The sequence below is a fragment of the Lactuca virosa genome, chromosome 8 (assembly GCF_052849685.1).
Source record: "Lactuca virosa cultivar CGN04683 chromosome 8, Lactuca_virosa_CGN04683_v6, whole genome shotgun sequence".
Taxonomy (NCBI): Eukaryota; Viridiplantae; Streptophyta; class Magnoliopsida; order Asterales; family Asteraceae; genus Lactuca; species Lactuca virosa.
The window spans coordinates 300,268,069-300,285,172 of NC_136433.1; the positions used below are offsets into that span (position 1 = coordinate 300,268,069).

Genomic DNA, 17,104 nt, shown 5'->3' on the forward strand with positions numbered 1-17,104 from the left:
TAATAATAATCATATTTATGTCACCATATAGTATTATATATATATATATATATATATATATATATATATATATATATATATATATATATATATATATATATATATATATATATATATATTTGAAAAGGCTTTTTAATCTTAAACTGGAAAGATGCAATACCTCACCCCCACGGAATCACACTCCAAAATCAATATATAATATTTATATATATATTTTTTTGCTTTCGTTGGAAATTTGTCGGAAAGTTCCGACGAAATTCCCACAAACTCCAAAAGCTTACTTCTTCCTCTTTTACCCTAGCCTTTCTTACTTCTTTGTCTTACAGAAAAAAAAGGATCGGCCATTCTCCCCAAACCATGGTCGGCGTCTCCCCAAATCAGCTCTAGCCACCGCCGATTTTCCCCACAACACAACCGTTGCTGCGATAAACCACCATCACAGACGCTTTACGCCGGCGGTGTCTCAGTTGCCGGCGTTTCTTCCCACCGTTGCTGCATCAAACGACCATCACAGCCGCTTCACGCCGGCGCTGTCTCCGTTGCCGCAGCCAGTAACTTCTAGACCACCACTTGTTTCCGCCACCGGTTACTTCAGGTCAGTTGCTTGCTACCACCTCCGCCCCTCACCCAACTAATTTATAAATCAGAATGTATCTATGAATCTAAGTTCGTCTTGTGTCTATTATGTATCACCATCTTCACAATCTTATTTGTACAAATTGTTTCATCTATATGTATCAATTTGTACCTATTTGTGCTTGTTTGTGCTTATTTGTGCTTGTTTGTGCTTATCACAATGTTTCAGTATGTATGTATATGAACATATCTAGACCTGTTTCGTGTAATAATCTATAACTTTCACAATTATATATGAATCTTGTATCTACAATTTAAAAATCTTTTATTTTCACAATTATGTATGAATCCTGTGTTTATGAATCTATTTCTGTAAATGCAACTATTTTTCTATCCATTTCTGTAAAAGAAAACTAGAGTTGGAACAACATGCAATACTAGTAATTTAAAGCTTTATATAGAAAGCATTCAAACTGGAAGTAATTAAAAGCTTTAATTTATTGATGGATTGATTATTGTGATGATATGTTACATTCTAACATTTGCAATATATTAGAATTACATATCGATAATGGGGCCAAATAGAGAATGGATGTACACAATGAGAGTCAATAGAAATCAGATTTTTAATCCAGAATTTCAATTCTATGTCAAGCAATTCTTGGATTATGCATTTACCAATGTCACAGTCGTCAAATATAGAACTCTAAGAAACGGGTTAGTAGTTTCCGAAATTAGATGTCCGTGTACAGTTTGCAAAAATCGGATTTACAAGTCGAGACAGATGGTTGAATTTGATATATGTCAAAATGGTTTCATGCCCAACTATTATCAATGGTCTGCACATGGTGAGTTATATCCAACACAAGACATGGGTCAATGTTCAAACGCCGGACCGTCTCAAGATGTGGGTCAAGAGGACTCTGCTGATGTTGGTGTATATACAGGATACCAAGAAATGTTTACAGAAAGTATGCACCAAATTCATGCCCCTTATTACCAGCAAACACCACAAAACCCAAATCAAATGGCCGATACTTTCTTTACCAAGATGAGAGAATTCGACGAGCCTTTGTGGGACGGGTGTAAGAAAGCTTCTTCACTATCCACCACCTCAAGATTGTTACATTGGAAATCAGAGTGCAATGTTTCAGACTCGACATTTGATAAACTACTTCCAATATTGAAAGATTGTGTACCCGATGATGCAAAGATACCTAGAAACTTCTACGAGACTAAGAAAAAGTTGAAGTCATTAGAGATGCCGTCACAACGGATTCATGTTTGCATCAACCATTGCATACTATTTAATGGCCAACATTCTGATTTGGATCATTGTGTAGTATGTAAGGAAAGTAGATACAAGAATAATTCTAACAAGGTGCCTAATTTGGTCATGACTTACATGCCGATTGGACCAAGACTTCAAAGATTGTTCTATTCAAAGAAGATAGCCCACAATTTGACTTGGCACTCAGATCATTCATTTTGACACAATGTTTCCTGCTTTTGCACAAGAGGCACGCAATATTCGTCTAGGTTTGTGTACTGATGGGTTTTGTCCAAATAGTTCATGTGGGAGCGCGTATTCATGTTGGCCGGTTTTTATTACGGTTTACAACCTACCTCCTTGGTTATCTTTCAAACATGAGTACATGCAAATTCCTTTGCTCATTCGTGGGAAGAAGAATCCCGGGCAAAATATAGATGCTTTTTCTACAACCTTTAGTAGACGAGCTAAAAATGTTGTTCACTGATGGCATCGAAACTTATGATGCTTATCGAAAGAACAATTTTCAAATGAGGGTCGTACTGTTGTGGACAGTTAGTGACTTCCCAGCTTATGCAATGTTATCTGGTTGGAGCTCGCATGGGAAGTTAGCTTGTCCGTATTGTTCGTTCAGATAAATCAGGATCATTTTGGCTTTCAGAAGGGAGGAAACCGTGTTGGTTTGACTGTCACAGAAAACATTTACCCAATAGACACAAGTTCACCAAAGATTAGATTAATTTTATGAAAAACAAGAAAGTGAAGGGAGGAGTACCCATTCCATACCCATCTGGAGATGAAATTTGGGAGACAGTCCGACATTTCAACACTGTTTACAATGGCACTCCCTATGGTCCAAAGTATATAAAACCGCATGGGTTCGGGGTTACACATAATTGGGTAAAGAGGAGCATCTTTTGGGAGCTTCCATATTGGCGTAAATTATTGATTCGGCACAACCTCGATATGATGCATATCGTGAAAAATGTGTTTGCAAATGTGTTTCACACAAGTATGGGCACCCCCAAATCCAAAGACCATTTGAATGCAAGAAAAGATATTGAAAAGCATTGTGACAGACCTCTTTTAAACCCAATCCGTGAAAGCAATGGCAAGATTACCCTAAATAAAGGAGATTACACTTTGGAGAAGGACGACCTTAAAAAAGTGTGTGCATGGTTGAAAAAACTTAAATTTCCAGACGGGTATGCATCAAATATAGGGAACTGTGTGAATATCAAAGACACTAGCTTTTATCCCTTTAAAAGTCATGACTGTCATGTGTTCATGCAACGCCTGCTTCCACTTGCTATAAGGGGGTTTGTTCCAAAAGAGATATGTTAAGCTGTAACAGAGTTATGCACTTTCTTTCGGGTCTTATGCTAAAAAACATTGCATTTGGAAGACTTAGGTAACATGAAGTGCAGTATAGTTCAAACCATCTGCAAGTTAGAGCAAATATTCCCTCCTGGTTTCTTTGATTCCATGGAACACCTAGTAATTCATCTAGCTGATGAAGCTATTCTTGGTGGTCCGGTGCAGTATAGATGGATGTACCAATATGAGAAGTAAATACAATGTTTTAATGTTATTCAATATTCTAAACAAGTTTATTTTCTATATTTTTAACACATTTTTGATAATTTCTGAACATAGGAAGTTGGGCATGATAAAAAAAAAGAATTAGAAACAAAGCGAGGGTTGAGGGTTCAATTGTTAAGGAACATCTTGTGTCTGAGATTGCTACATATTGTTCTCTATACTTTGACCCAAAGATTGAGACACGTCATAATCGAGAGCCACGTAATTTCGCACCACAACATCCCGATGGAGAATCTTTACTAAGCGTGTTTGCCTGTCCATCTAGAAGATTATATGAAAATGGTGGAAAGAAAAGAGTCTTGTCTGAGGATGAACTTCACAAGGCACACACCTATGTTCTACTAAACTGTGTAGAACTCACCTCTTACATCATTGAGTTTGATGGAGTGGCTGAACAAATATATCTGGGTGAAGAGGTTTCGAGTCTTAGAGATAAATATTTTGGCCTCTTAATGATCCTATAAAGAGGATGGCTCTGGATCGTTCAGATTCAGAGCGTTTGGTGGAAGCTATTTGACCAGACATTAAAAAAAAGGCTCTTATTCGGTCAGATAGAATATGGAGTCTGGATGAAAAAATTTCTTTTGATGCCCTTGCCCTAAAAAAACAGATATCATGTCCGCCTCTTTTTTCTTCCCCTTTCTACTTCCAGCGGGCACTCATCCTTCTCAGCTACACCGCCGATTTCAAGTTGCGGTCTGACCACCTACAGCGCCGGTCCACCTCCGCCGTCGCCGCCTCTATCTTCGCTGGTATGTTTTTCTACTTTTTTCCATGGGTCGATTTTTCAAGCATACCTCCCATAAATCTATTTCTGAACACAAAATCAATTAATTGCTGTGTTCTTGTGTTTGGCTGATCGATTTTTGTGAAATCAATTTTTTCAAGCCTAAAACTTGTTATCTTGTGTTTGAACTCCAAAAATATTTGTTCACTTTGTTTTTGTTGATGTATCTTGTGATTGAACTCCCAAATCTGCTATGTTTTTACTCGAATTTTGCTGCTCTGTTGTTGTTGGATTTTGTTGCTATGAATAAAAAGTTCAAAATTGATGAAACCTCTTCAAAATTGCTGAAATCTATTCTTGCTGAATTGTGAATACTAGACATGGAAATCTGAAAATATGTGTCCGTGAATTGCTTGAGAATATGTGTTTGTGATTGCTTGAAAATCTTGAAATGTTTTTTTTTTTTTTTTTTTGAAAATATTTGTTCGGGAAGTTGCTAGTGATGGAAGATATCCACCAATAAAACAGGTTCATCAATGTTTTGGAAGCAGGATTGCAAGAAGCCCAATGATCCAAAAACATATTCAAAACGAGCCCTCTTCAAAGAGATTGTTGATGAAGAAACACATAAATCCGAATATCATAATCCAATTTGTTTGAACTGATTTATTGGATGTTGTATGATGTTTATTCTGTATTTAGAAAATAATTTAGAAGGTTAAAATGGTCATTTTTCTCATTAAGATGCACACATTCAGATGCCTAACCAAACATCAATTTATGTTTAGATATAAATTCCTAAAGAGAGTCTGCATCATCCAAACATCTATATCATTCAGAAACTGAATAACTATATAATTATTTAAAAAAAAAGAAACTGAATAACTATATAATTATTATATACTTCTGAAACTTGTAAACCATTCAACAGTGTCATCCTTTTTCCTTTAAACTTTTTTTTTTAATTTACTTGTTAGCCCATTTTTAATCAAATATAACAAACTCAACATGTATATGAAGATGCTCCATATAAATAGAGTTTAAAAAAGTCAGAGATGGAAGCTTGGAACTTTTCAGATGATTCTTTATTAGAACGGTACCCGAAGACCACCTTAAAGTTGAAGTTCGAACATAAGACAACTTTTTTTTGGAGTATTTAGTTTCCAAGTGATCACTACTAAGCGACTTTAACATTATAAGTTAATCAGGAACTTTTGAGCAGTATAAATTTATAAGTTTAAAGGATCAAATTAATCATCTAGAACATGGAACGTGTTAAAAAAATGAGTGATAAGTTTAACATTAAATTGTTGATGAAATTTATAATAAATTGGAATTAACAATGTTGATAAATAGGTAATAAGAAGTTACGGAATAAGTTGTTGAAATAAGCTCTAATAAATTAAAACTACATGAATAGACTTGTGTAACACTCTAAATTTCCAAACAAAATTTTCATTTTTAAAACCACATAAAACCCAATATCATATTTCCCAAAAACTCAAATGTATAAATTGTTCAAAATACAAGACCACAAATGTATGATAATATCCCAGAATCCTCAAAAAATAATCTCAACTGGTGTGTACAATCAAGTCGGCGCCTTCCCGCGATCTTGAGAGGTACCTGAAACACATTTCACACAACACTGTAAGCACGAAGCTTAGTGAGTTCCCCAGAATACCATGCACAAATAATTAGCCTCTCATGGCTATATCTCAATGAGGACCCTCCGGTCATGTGTCTTAGTGAGGACCCTCCAGTCTCACAACTCGGATCGGACCCTCCAGTCCGGTATCTCAGTGTAGACCCTCCGGTCTCACAACTCGGTTTGGACCATCCGGTCATAACTCAATAAAGCACAGAAATAATATACATCATATATCACAAAGACAAAATGCATGATATCGCATAACTCAGTATAAGCACAAAAGACCCTCCGGTCAGTAACTCAAATAAGACCCTTCGGTCACACAGTATTACCACTCAGGTAAGTATAGTGAGAAGACTCATTCGTAAGCAAAGCAAGTATGTCTCGTACTCAACGATCGGTCTAGACTCCGCCTACATATCATAATCATCTCTAATTAACACTTTATAACAATCACACTAAGGATGTTAGGCTAATCCCTTTTCTAACTTCCAGAAAGGGTGAAAGACCATTTTATCCCTCCATGGTCTCCATCAATAACTTGACTAAACCCTAAAAGTCAACGGAAGTCAACACTCGAGTCAACAGTCCATGTTGACCCAACTCGTCGAGTGAATCTATGCGACTCGTCGAGTCCCTACTGTTCTCAGAAAATCGGGAAAACTCCAACTCAACTCGCCGAGTTGTCTCATCAACTCGTCGAGTTTGCACACGTCCAAACTATAGGGGAAAACCCTAACCGACTCGTCGAGTTGGCTCATGGACTCGTCGATTCCCTCTAGTCTATTTCTCATTCAGACGATTCTAAGTAGAACTGAAGTCCCAAACTCTAGATCTAGCCTCCCAAGGCTGAAATACCACGTAAAGCTGCAAGCTTTACGTCCATGCATGGCACCTAGGGCTCAAAATGCCAAAACAATGCTCTATAGAAGGATTAATGTTTGGAACTTGACCAATAGCTTGATAAAGCTTGAATCTTTATGCTCAAGGGACCTCATACTGTCCAGATCTAAAGTTTCAACTTCATGTCATGCTTAAATGACTTAAAGGCTCAAAAGGAAGATGGAAATGGCCACAAACTTCCTAAAGAAGAGATCTAACCACACAATGATCAAGGTGATAGCTTTTTACCTCCAATTAGCAGCTAGTACTAAAAGAACACCGGATCCAAGGGCTTCTTCTCGTTCCAAGCCTTTTTCTCTTCAATCTCCTTCCAAAAATGCACTAGAACACACAATCTTAGCCTTTCTCTCTCTCTCTCTCTCTCTCTCACAGATGACTACAGCTCGATTAGGGTTTCTCTCAGTGTGTCAAAATGATAAGGGAGGCAGAATTAAAGGCTTAAGGTCCTTTAAATAAGACACAGACCCTGAAAATTAGGGTTTTCACACTCAACACCTACTCGTCGAGTTGGGGTCCTCCAACTCGTCGAGTAGACTCTAAAAATCCCGCGACTATTTCCATCTCTACTCGGCGAGTTGGGGCCTCCAACTCGTCGAGTCGCCCTGACAAAATAAATATAACTTAAATCAGTATTATACCTAGGAGTCGGGATGTTACAACTTGATTAAAGCTTGTATGAACAAAGGTGAAGAATTCGACCACCACACGTGATAATATGTAATATGTTTCTATATAATTGCAAAAATTTAATGTAACATTCATATAATAAAATTCGGCTCATTCACTTCAATCTGTAGATCCGAATGTATCACACTACCCTATTCAGTTGTAGCGCGGAGTTGAGTGCGGCAAAAAGAATTTGGGCGCGGGAGCGTGCGGTAAACAAAAGAGATATTAGTTTATAGAAAGCATACAACACTTTAAGAAGATTCTTATAAAGATTTTGATAGATTTTATAGTCACAGACAACTATGTCACTTTTTTAGTTTCATTGTAACCATTATATATATATATATATATATATATATATATATATATATATATATATATATATTCTAATAAATGAATAGTTTTAATCTTCTTTTGCCAAGTGTCACTCTAATACAACTCCTCATTAATATTATGTCATGTGTCATGTAGATATATTAAGCAACTTATTTCAAAATTCAAATTTACATTTTCTAATTATATGTTAAATTTGAAGTTATAATAACTTTAAAATTTTGATATATCTCTTAATTAATAATTTATTTAAAATGATTTATTTTAAAATAATTGATTAATAATTATAACTTTTTATTATGAAAGTTTAATTAATTTTATAACTCGTGGTTCCCACGAGTTATAAACTAGTATATATATGATGAGGTTCAATAGAGAACCATTATTAACAAGAAACCAATAAATCAATTGTGAGCGTCGGAAATCATAATGATCAACGGCTTAGGGAATAGATGTACACTTGTACATTAGACGCACATACATCAGATTATACCATAAAACTCACATCTTTACCAAAAACTCACTTCTTTTTTTCGTTTTAATTTTTTAAGCCACGTTTTTTATCGAAAAAAAATCCAAATATACCGTTGTTCACGATTTTTCGTCCTCTTTCTATAGAGATTCATGTTGATATATAAAAAATAAACTTTTTTTTTCGAAAAAAAAGCCCACTTTGTTTTGTTTTTTTTTTTCAATATTTAAGTTTACTTTTATCAAAAAAAAAAAAAAACTTGATCAGTTCAGATTCACATTGTGCATCTAAACAATAAATATTTCAGTTTTAACATTCACATTCTGAACCTGGTTTACTATTTCAACTCTTTGATCATTCACAAATTAAGTGAAATTTACATATGAATCGAAATATATTTCCATGTAGTTTTATAATATTTTAACGTTTTTTCATTACTCGTAAATTAATTTTGTAAAATCAACAAATGATTTATTCACATTGTGAATCTGAACTGTATATAATTTAGTTTTCAGAATTCACAATGTGAATCTGAACTGTATATAATGTAGTTTTCAGAATTCACACTGTGAATCTGAGCAGATTCACAATATAAATTTGAACTGAAATTTTGATTTTTTTTAAACATCAATATGAATCTATGTTTAAAGAGTACCAAAAAATATGAATTTTGATATATTTATTATTTTTTTCGATAAAAATAGACCTTAACTTTTCAAAAAAAATAAAAAAAATGAAGTGGGTTTTTTTGAAAAAAAAAAATCCATTTTTTATATAGCAATATCGATCTCTATGAAAAAATGACGAAAAATCATGTACAATGGTATATTCGGTATTATTTTTTTTCGATAAAAAACATCGTCTAAAAAAATTAAACTGAAAAAAGAAGTAAGTTTTGTTATAATCTGATTCATGTGTATCCATTGTAAAAGTCTACAACCCTCCTTTTATTGGTGATCGCTTTAAATTCCGACGATTTTGATTGATTCATTGGTTCATTGATTAATAACGGTTATATATATATATATATATATATATATATATATATATATATATATATATATATATATATATATATATATATATATATATATATATATATACTAGCCATTACCCGCGCAATGCGACGGGTGGCGAATACTTTGTTTCGGCAATAAGTTTTTTTGGGGATGAAAACCTTATGGACTGTATGTGTGTGTCTATTAAAGCGGCGGACGAAAAATGTTTTGTTTTGGTAATTAGTTTCTTTTCGGGATGAAAACCATTTGAACCATATGTAACGAAAAAATGTCTGGGATGAAAACCAAGGATTTGGGTAACCACATGACCATTTATGTAATTTTGTACAAAACTTATTAAGAATTTCAATAAAAACTTTGTGAAATTTAATCTTCAGATTATAATAACTAAAAAAGAAAATAAATTCCATTCGGTAGCGGCTTAATATACGTACCAATGGTGATCAATGGTTAAGAGATTTGCAATATATGTTCAGAAATATTCGACATAAATGAAACCTACAATCATACCTATTTTTGGCTTATCAAATTGTTCTTTATGATTTTTCTGATGGTTGGTTAAACGGTTCGATAAAATCTTTAGTTTTTTCGCTTAGGTTACCAAAGGACTCGCAATAAATATATACGGATGGCAACGGAAATGGAGGGGATGAATAACTGTGTATTCTGACAATTAGTTTTTCTAAAAAAAACATGACATAAAACCTAGTGTACAAATCAATTACACTGTCACAAATGGACTAAATTATCACAAATCGTCAAAGCATGATGAGAGGGTGAGGGTTTATTTAAACAATATTGCTGTTAATTAGATTTTTTATTTGTATCATCCATAAATATAATATTCTAAAAAGTTCAATAAATAACTAATAAAATAATCTCTATTTGCATATTTTCGTAGATGAAAGTTCTAAAAAACCAGGAAATATATCATCTTCCATCTTCGTCATTTTCAAATTCTAGCTCAACCCATTTCATCCTGTAATTACATCATTTGCTTACATACACACGAACATTAAACTGTATATCACAATAATAATAATAATAATAATAATAATAGTAATAATAATAATAATGCTGATGATGATGATGATAATAATAATAATACCTGCTCTCTCACCGTCATATCTATTTTTAGCACCATAATATATTCTTTCTTATATTACTCCATATGAACAACCATTACGAAGTTTAGGACTTAGGAGATAAACCATATGACCATCTCTCTTCTCCCACCTCCGTAAAACATTTCAAAAAAGTAAAGATATTACCTTTGGTCAAAAATTAAATTCAAAATCAATGCATATATACATAAACTTACTTTGAAGGGAAAAAAAGGTTACCCTTTTATAGATTAAGTTAAATAATGGTAAAACCATTGACCAATCTTGGTATATCGACCCTAACATAAAACATTACAATGAACCAGAAAATGAACTGCTATCCACTACAACTAACACTGAAAAACGTAACCATCAATATCAATCGCCTCTGGAGGGGTACTAAATAGTACTTAAGCAAGAGTATAATATGGGCACAAATAGTGGGGTTCGACAGAATGTCATATTAATCATAATAAAAATTATGATTTGTTCTAAGAAAATTCTAAAAAGATGAAGTAGGCATGGGTTGATACCTTAAAGGCTTAATTAAACTGATCATCCCAATAGTTTTGATGTAAAAAGTAGTGAACAACCAAGAAAGTTACTCTGGCTTTGTCTTATCGAACTTAATGAGATCAAGATTAATTCTGACCACTTGCTGGATACACCAAAATATGGATACTTTCATCAAATTAATGAAAAATCTTTAAACCAAATGATTTTCAAGAAATGAGTAGTAACAAATATCTACCTTCATCAATTTAGTCTAAATCAAAACATTCCTATGAACAGGTGACTTTGTTGCAATAGCATATTCCTGAACAGCAAGAAGCTTTGCATGTGTAAACGGTGTCCCTGCTACAAAAACAGCTAACCAGAAAGGCATTGGGAAATCTATTAGGTTTTCAAAGCCTTCCTGCAGTTCATCCCTCCCCCCAAAACAAAACAACAAAAAAGAAATATATCATCAACGTTCGTTATTCCTAATTATGCAAGATTCTTGAAATGATGAAATCTCACCATCAATATATTCTATCTTTGGACCAGTTTCTTTCCAGAAAGATATATCAGTAAACCACATTGACCAGCCAATAACTTGCATAAAAAATCACTCTCTATCTTATTTTGATGATATATATGAATGCCACAAGTTTCTGTGGCCTAATTTAAATTGTATTTAAACATACCGGAAGGAATTTTAATGATTTTTTAACCAAAGCAAGAGTGCTACCAAGACAAACCGAATGTTGCCAATAAAAAAACAAAATTAATGAATAATATATCAATATTATAGAAACAAAGTCAGTATTTTTTCAAACAATTACCTAAGCCAAGACCCATCCAATGAGTCAGTCAATGTCACTTTTATGGTTGCAAATAAGGAGTACATGTTCTTTACCTGAAGATATATAATCAAAATAAGCTAATATGTAATATATGTTCAAGGTTGCATACGAATGTGATAAGGTAACTATATGAACTACTGAAATAATACCACAAGCGGCTAAGGAGAGCTCTCATTAATTCAAGATTTTCAGAATCTATAAATAGATCAACCTGCAAAAAATGAAATATTAAAAAATATACTCTATATGGAAGTAGGTACTTTGCACCATATACCAAGGAAAGTGAGAAACAATTCAAACTTCCAACACGTTAACGTGTGCCCACCAGTCAAAAACCCATATAACCTCCAATCACAGGAGTTGCGCAAGATAAGCATTGATCTTCCTGTACATATTTTTTGAACATGGATGAACAAGGACAAACAAGAATGCCTGAAACCTGTAGAAGACGTAAACTTTTATTAGAAGAAAAATTAAAGATTGAACAAAACTTGTAAGACTAAATGATAATAACATTAGATCGAACCAAATTAAGACCGAGAATAAAAGCACAAAAACATATTAACAAATACAGATTTGGTGTAGTGAAGTAAACAAAACCAAAACATTTACTTATAAACCCACCTCCTTCTCATTAAGTCATCATCTGGTCTGCAACAAAAACTCACCACCCAAAGATTAACTGAAGATAAAAGATTGTAAAATTAACAACAAAAAATCACATACATCGAGTAGAAAGATCTGGAGGGTTGCGATGGCAGGATGCCTTTGGCATCCATCTTGAGATGGGTTTGTTGAGCACAATGAAAGAGTGACATTGTTTCTTAGAGAGAAATGGGGGAGAGAATGGATAGAGAGAACTCAATGTAGAAGATATGAGACCGAGTATTATTGAGAAACATGTTTTTGAAGGCAGAACAAAATCAACAAAATCAGATGTTGAGGGTATCTGGGTGACATATGAGGGACTTTTTAAAATTTTAAAATATTTGTTGACTCTTTCTAGTCAAAAGGAATTTTTTGTTTAAAATTTAAATCCTCTATATTCAGAAAGATAAGAGCTTCCATTTGAATGTTTCAATATTAGACATGTGAATTTATTATGTATTAAACACTTGTACCTATTGCATTCTATTTTGTAGGATTTTAATTAAAATATTATTTAATGATGATTTGTTGTACTATTAGCTTAAACACTTGAACGTCTTAAATCTATTTTTAGAAATAATAAAGTCTGTATAATAATATAGTAAGATATATATATATATATATATATATATATATATATATATATATATATATATAATTGTTATCATTTCGTATAATAATAATAAAGTTTGTATAATAATATAGTAAGATATATATATATATATATATATATATATATATATATATATATATATATATATATATATATATAACTTTGCTATCATTTCGTTAAATGAAAATTAATAAATCATCTTACATAAATATTAAAATAGATATCTATATACTATTTTAAAAGTTAAAGCTTTTGAAAAATAATAATTGTTAACATTTTTAATAAGCTAATGACGTTTGTTTGATAAAACTTGAATTATTTTAAAAGTTAAGCTCTTGAAAAATAATGATTTTTAACATTTTTAATAAACAAATGATGTTTGTTGATAAAACTTAACTATATGCTACTTTTTTTAAAAAAAAAATTTGTAACATATTATCATTTTTAATTAAGAAAAAATTATCAATATGACTTACCAAAAATATTTGAGTGATCAAATCCCAATTTTTAGAATGTATCGTAATTATTTAAATATTTGTATAGTATGGGGTCTTTATTGTAACTATTTCAACTATTTATAAAAATAGAATATACATAAACCCTAATGAGTATTTTCACTAAACAATATGGTATCAAGCCTTTAAGTTTGTTCGGTCTCGTCCCTGGCAATGCCTCCATCATATTTTTTTGGCACACTAATCCACTAACTGCCACCATCAACGACACTTCCTTCTACTACTGATCTTCCTCCGGTACTCAGCTCTTACCTTCGTCGATCGTGCCTTTGCTTCCTGTTGAAGATATAACGATTGGTCTAGTATATTTTCTATAATCCTTCTGCCTGTGATTAGTGTTTCGACCTTTCGTTTTGATTTTTTTATTTCATATATTTTCTTGTGTTTCCGAGTCCATGACAACTCCTCCATCGCCATACCGGCTGCCCATCCGTTAGTGTATGCCTTCACAAACATTTACCAACAATTCAGTTTCAAACTTACCTTTGACGGTTCGAAGTACAAGCTGTGGAGTTGTATTCTTTTAGATATTTGCAAAGGTGATAAGTTTGTTGGTCACATTAATAGAGCAAAACCTTCCGGTGAAGATGATGAACACGGTTGGAATCTTGGTTTTACTCCACATGTGACTCGAACTTACTTCAAATTATTTCAAGCGATAAACGCACCACAAAGGATTTATGGGAAAAACTAGATGTGTTATTTTGAACAACAATATGCTAAGAATACTTCAACTCCAAGATCAATTACGCAATACCAAGAAATGTGCCTCCTCTATTACTGAATATTGTCGTGCCCTTAAAAATATTACCAATGCTCTAGCGGATGTCGACTCCACGATTAACGAAATTGAACTCGTGATGAAAATTCTTCGTCAATTGCCACCATATTATCATAGCATAATGGATGTGATTACTATCACCAAACCATTATTGTCTTTCTTGGAATCCAAGAATATGTTACTCCTCCATGAATCTCGTGAAGAAGACATTGATTCCTCACTTGACCCCGGAAACTCCATTACACCGACTCTCTATTATGTATCCATCCAACCCAAAAAATGGAAAAATAAATGGAATGAAGGTAGAAATTATATTCGGGGCACTTCCAAAGGAGAGGGGGTTATTCTAACTTTTCTACTAATGCTAATTATTTTGCAGGTACGCCATCGGGACAAAAAAATCAGTTTGCAAGAATTTTGGGTTCAACTCCTATTACCTACAACAATTTTCATCAAAACAACAATTAAATGCTCCATTCAATAGTCACCAATTTGCTGGACAGATACCTCATCAACAAGAGTACATGTCTAACCCAATGCCTTCTAGCCCACATCAAGCATCGACCCAACTGTTGGATTAGGTGTCTAAGCCCATAACTATAATTAGTATGTACTTGATTTGATGGTGTCACACCCCAAAACCGGAACGGCGGAAACGTTCTGGGGTGGAGGACGTCATGCGTAGTATCACAACAGTTGTATCATAGTAAGCGAAGTAAACACAACCATTACATTATAATAAGAATATTTACATTGTTTGAAAAACATGGTTTGTACATGACAGTATATAACAAAAGTAAAAGACGTGACTCCAAAATGCTCCGTCTTCTCCAAAAGTTGGCAAGAGTACCTGTCTATTGTTGCCCTAGGAATATAAGCAGTTTTAAAATATCAGCATAAAGCTGGTAAGTTCATAAGCGTTTAGTTCTGGTGAAAGAAATGTTTCATTGATCCTTTGAAAAGTGTTTCCCAAGAAAATCCTATATTTTCTTATGAAAGATGTTTGATTATTCATTCGTTATTTGTTTAACAGTCTGTTTATGAAGGTTGAGTTATCCCAGGAAATTCCTATATTTTCCTTAAAAGTTGATAGTTGGTTATCTGTTCTGGTATGAGGTGTACAAGTATCTACCATACTTGTATCGTTAGATGTAGTTTCCTTGAAAAACTCTGTTTGCTCTCTGTGAGATGTATTAGCCTTATTACATAAATAAAACTAATAAAATAAGTAGTGAACTAGATCCTAAGGGTATTACTAATGCCCTCTAGTAATCAAATCGGTTATTACTTTGAGGTTAGTTCACTTGTTTCATTATTACAAAAGTAAATCTCTGTTATCTAGGTTGCGAGTTTTATAACCATACATTAAACTGGATATGGCACATAACGGGGCCAATATCTTTTATGACTTTGTCACCCCAGGCATGGCTGCCTAACTGTAGCTAGCAGTTTAGGTGCGGGATAGACAGTCCCGTATAGATCTATACACAATAGTCACGCTCTCCCTACAAGAGATTCTGGTTACAAGGGTTAGTTCTACACTCACGAATCCAGTGGAGTGTTACCAAGGACGTGTATCCAACTTAAAATAACAAATTTACAAGTAATAGCATAGAAAATCCAGTTTATATCTTTGTATGAATCCTTTGTAAAATATTACATTTTATGACAAGATTCACAAGTTCTTTGCTTTAGTTTTGAAAACTGTTTCTACGAGTTGATTTCTTAATCGTTTGGTAAAACGGTTTTCTGTGTTAAAAGCATGCTGAACATATGATTATTTTATGCAAAATAAGATAACTTGAGCACAGTTTCCTTGTACTTTTGCTTGTATTCTCCCCCTGAAAACATGAAAAACTTGGAAAAAGCGTAGGGGTATGAACTCACCGTTTGACGTAGGATCTGGGTGTATGATCGGTTACGACTGCTGAGTGTCAACCGGTGTTTCGTACGCAAGTGGATCCTATTAACATGTGATAACGCATATGTGTGTTAGAGTTAGGGTGTTTCATGACCCCACATGACGAAAAACCACCCTAAAGACTTGGAAATGCTTGTCGGGACCCTATATGACCAAACAAGGGAGGTGTACGGCCAAAAGAGTGTGTGTGCGGCCAGGGTGTGCGGTCAGCATGTGTGTGCGGTTGCACACAGGAGTGTGCGGCCGTACAGAGAGCGTGTGCGGCCGTACGGAGAGCGTGTGCGGCCGTACAAGGGAGTGTGCGGCCGTACACTCTTCATTCATGCTCAAAATGGCGATTTTCGGGTGTTTCCAAGCCAATACGAGTCCAACTAGCAAAATGGAGGCCAAACTCTCACTTTGGAGAGTCTTTAGGGTGTGTACGGCCACCTTATGAAGGTGTGCGGCCGTACACCTTCAAGTGATGAAGAACACGAAGAACATGAAGAGTGTTAAGCTTAGATCAAGGTGTCTTACCAGTATAACAAGCTGATTGATGGAGTAATTCACGTTTTTGAGGCCCTTAGAGTGTTCTTGGATGAAGTTTCTAGAGAGAGAAAGTAGTGTGTAGCCAAAAATGGAAAAAAGTGAATGAAGGGGTCTCCTCCTATATATGGAGGTGGGTGTACGGTTGGAGGGTGGGTGTGCAGCTGGAGGATGGGTGTGCGGCCGCACACTCATGTGTACGGCCGTACACTCCTCCCGAGAGGGTGTATGGCACGAATGTTGTACTATGACTTGGTATTACTCGACCTTGGACCCAAACTTTGATTGTACGAGGCTTAGAACGCTTGATTAAACCCTTAAATGGCGTTAAAAGGTAACGAAAATGAAGTTAAACGTTGATATAAAGATCAATTGTACAGGATAAAAGTTCCGGGTTGTCACATCATCCCCCCGTTAGGGGGAATTTCGT

The 17,104-nt window shown here is 34.1% G+C and overlaps 1 protein-coding gene across 5 annotated transcripts; it reads left to right on the forward strand.

Annotated features, from left to right (window-relative positions):
• The first annotated feature begins 206 nt into the window (after nt 1-206).
• Nucleotides 207-4,918, forward strand: LOC145132068 (uncharacterized). Of its 5 annotated transcripts, none has more exons than XM_079066715.1 (4): nt 216-595; nt 1,133-3,414; nt 3,503-4,200; nt 4,669-4,918. In XM_079066715.1, the coding sequence occupies exon 2, from the start codon at nt 1,148-1,150 to the stop codon at nt 2,066-2,068; it is 921 nt and encodes a 306-aa protein (XP_078922841.1). In that variant the 5' UTR covers nt 216-595; nt 1,133-1,147; the 3' UTR covers nt 2,069-3,414; nt 3,503-4,200; nt 4,669-4,918. The 5 variants fall into 5 exon arrangements, 3 of the variants coding, with proteins under 3 accessions (XP_078922841.1, XP_078922842.1, XP_078922843.1); XM_079066716.1 differs by having other exon boundaries at nt 4,704-4,918; XM_079066717.1 differs by having other exon boundaries at nt 4,727-4,918.
• Nucleotides 4,919-17,104: the final 12,186 nt, after the last annotated feature.

Coding starts and splice junctions, on each gene's coding strand:
- LOC145132068 (XM_079066715.1), top strand. CDS start 1,148: ATGGGGCCAAATAGAGAATGGATGTACACAATGAGAGTCAATAGAAAT.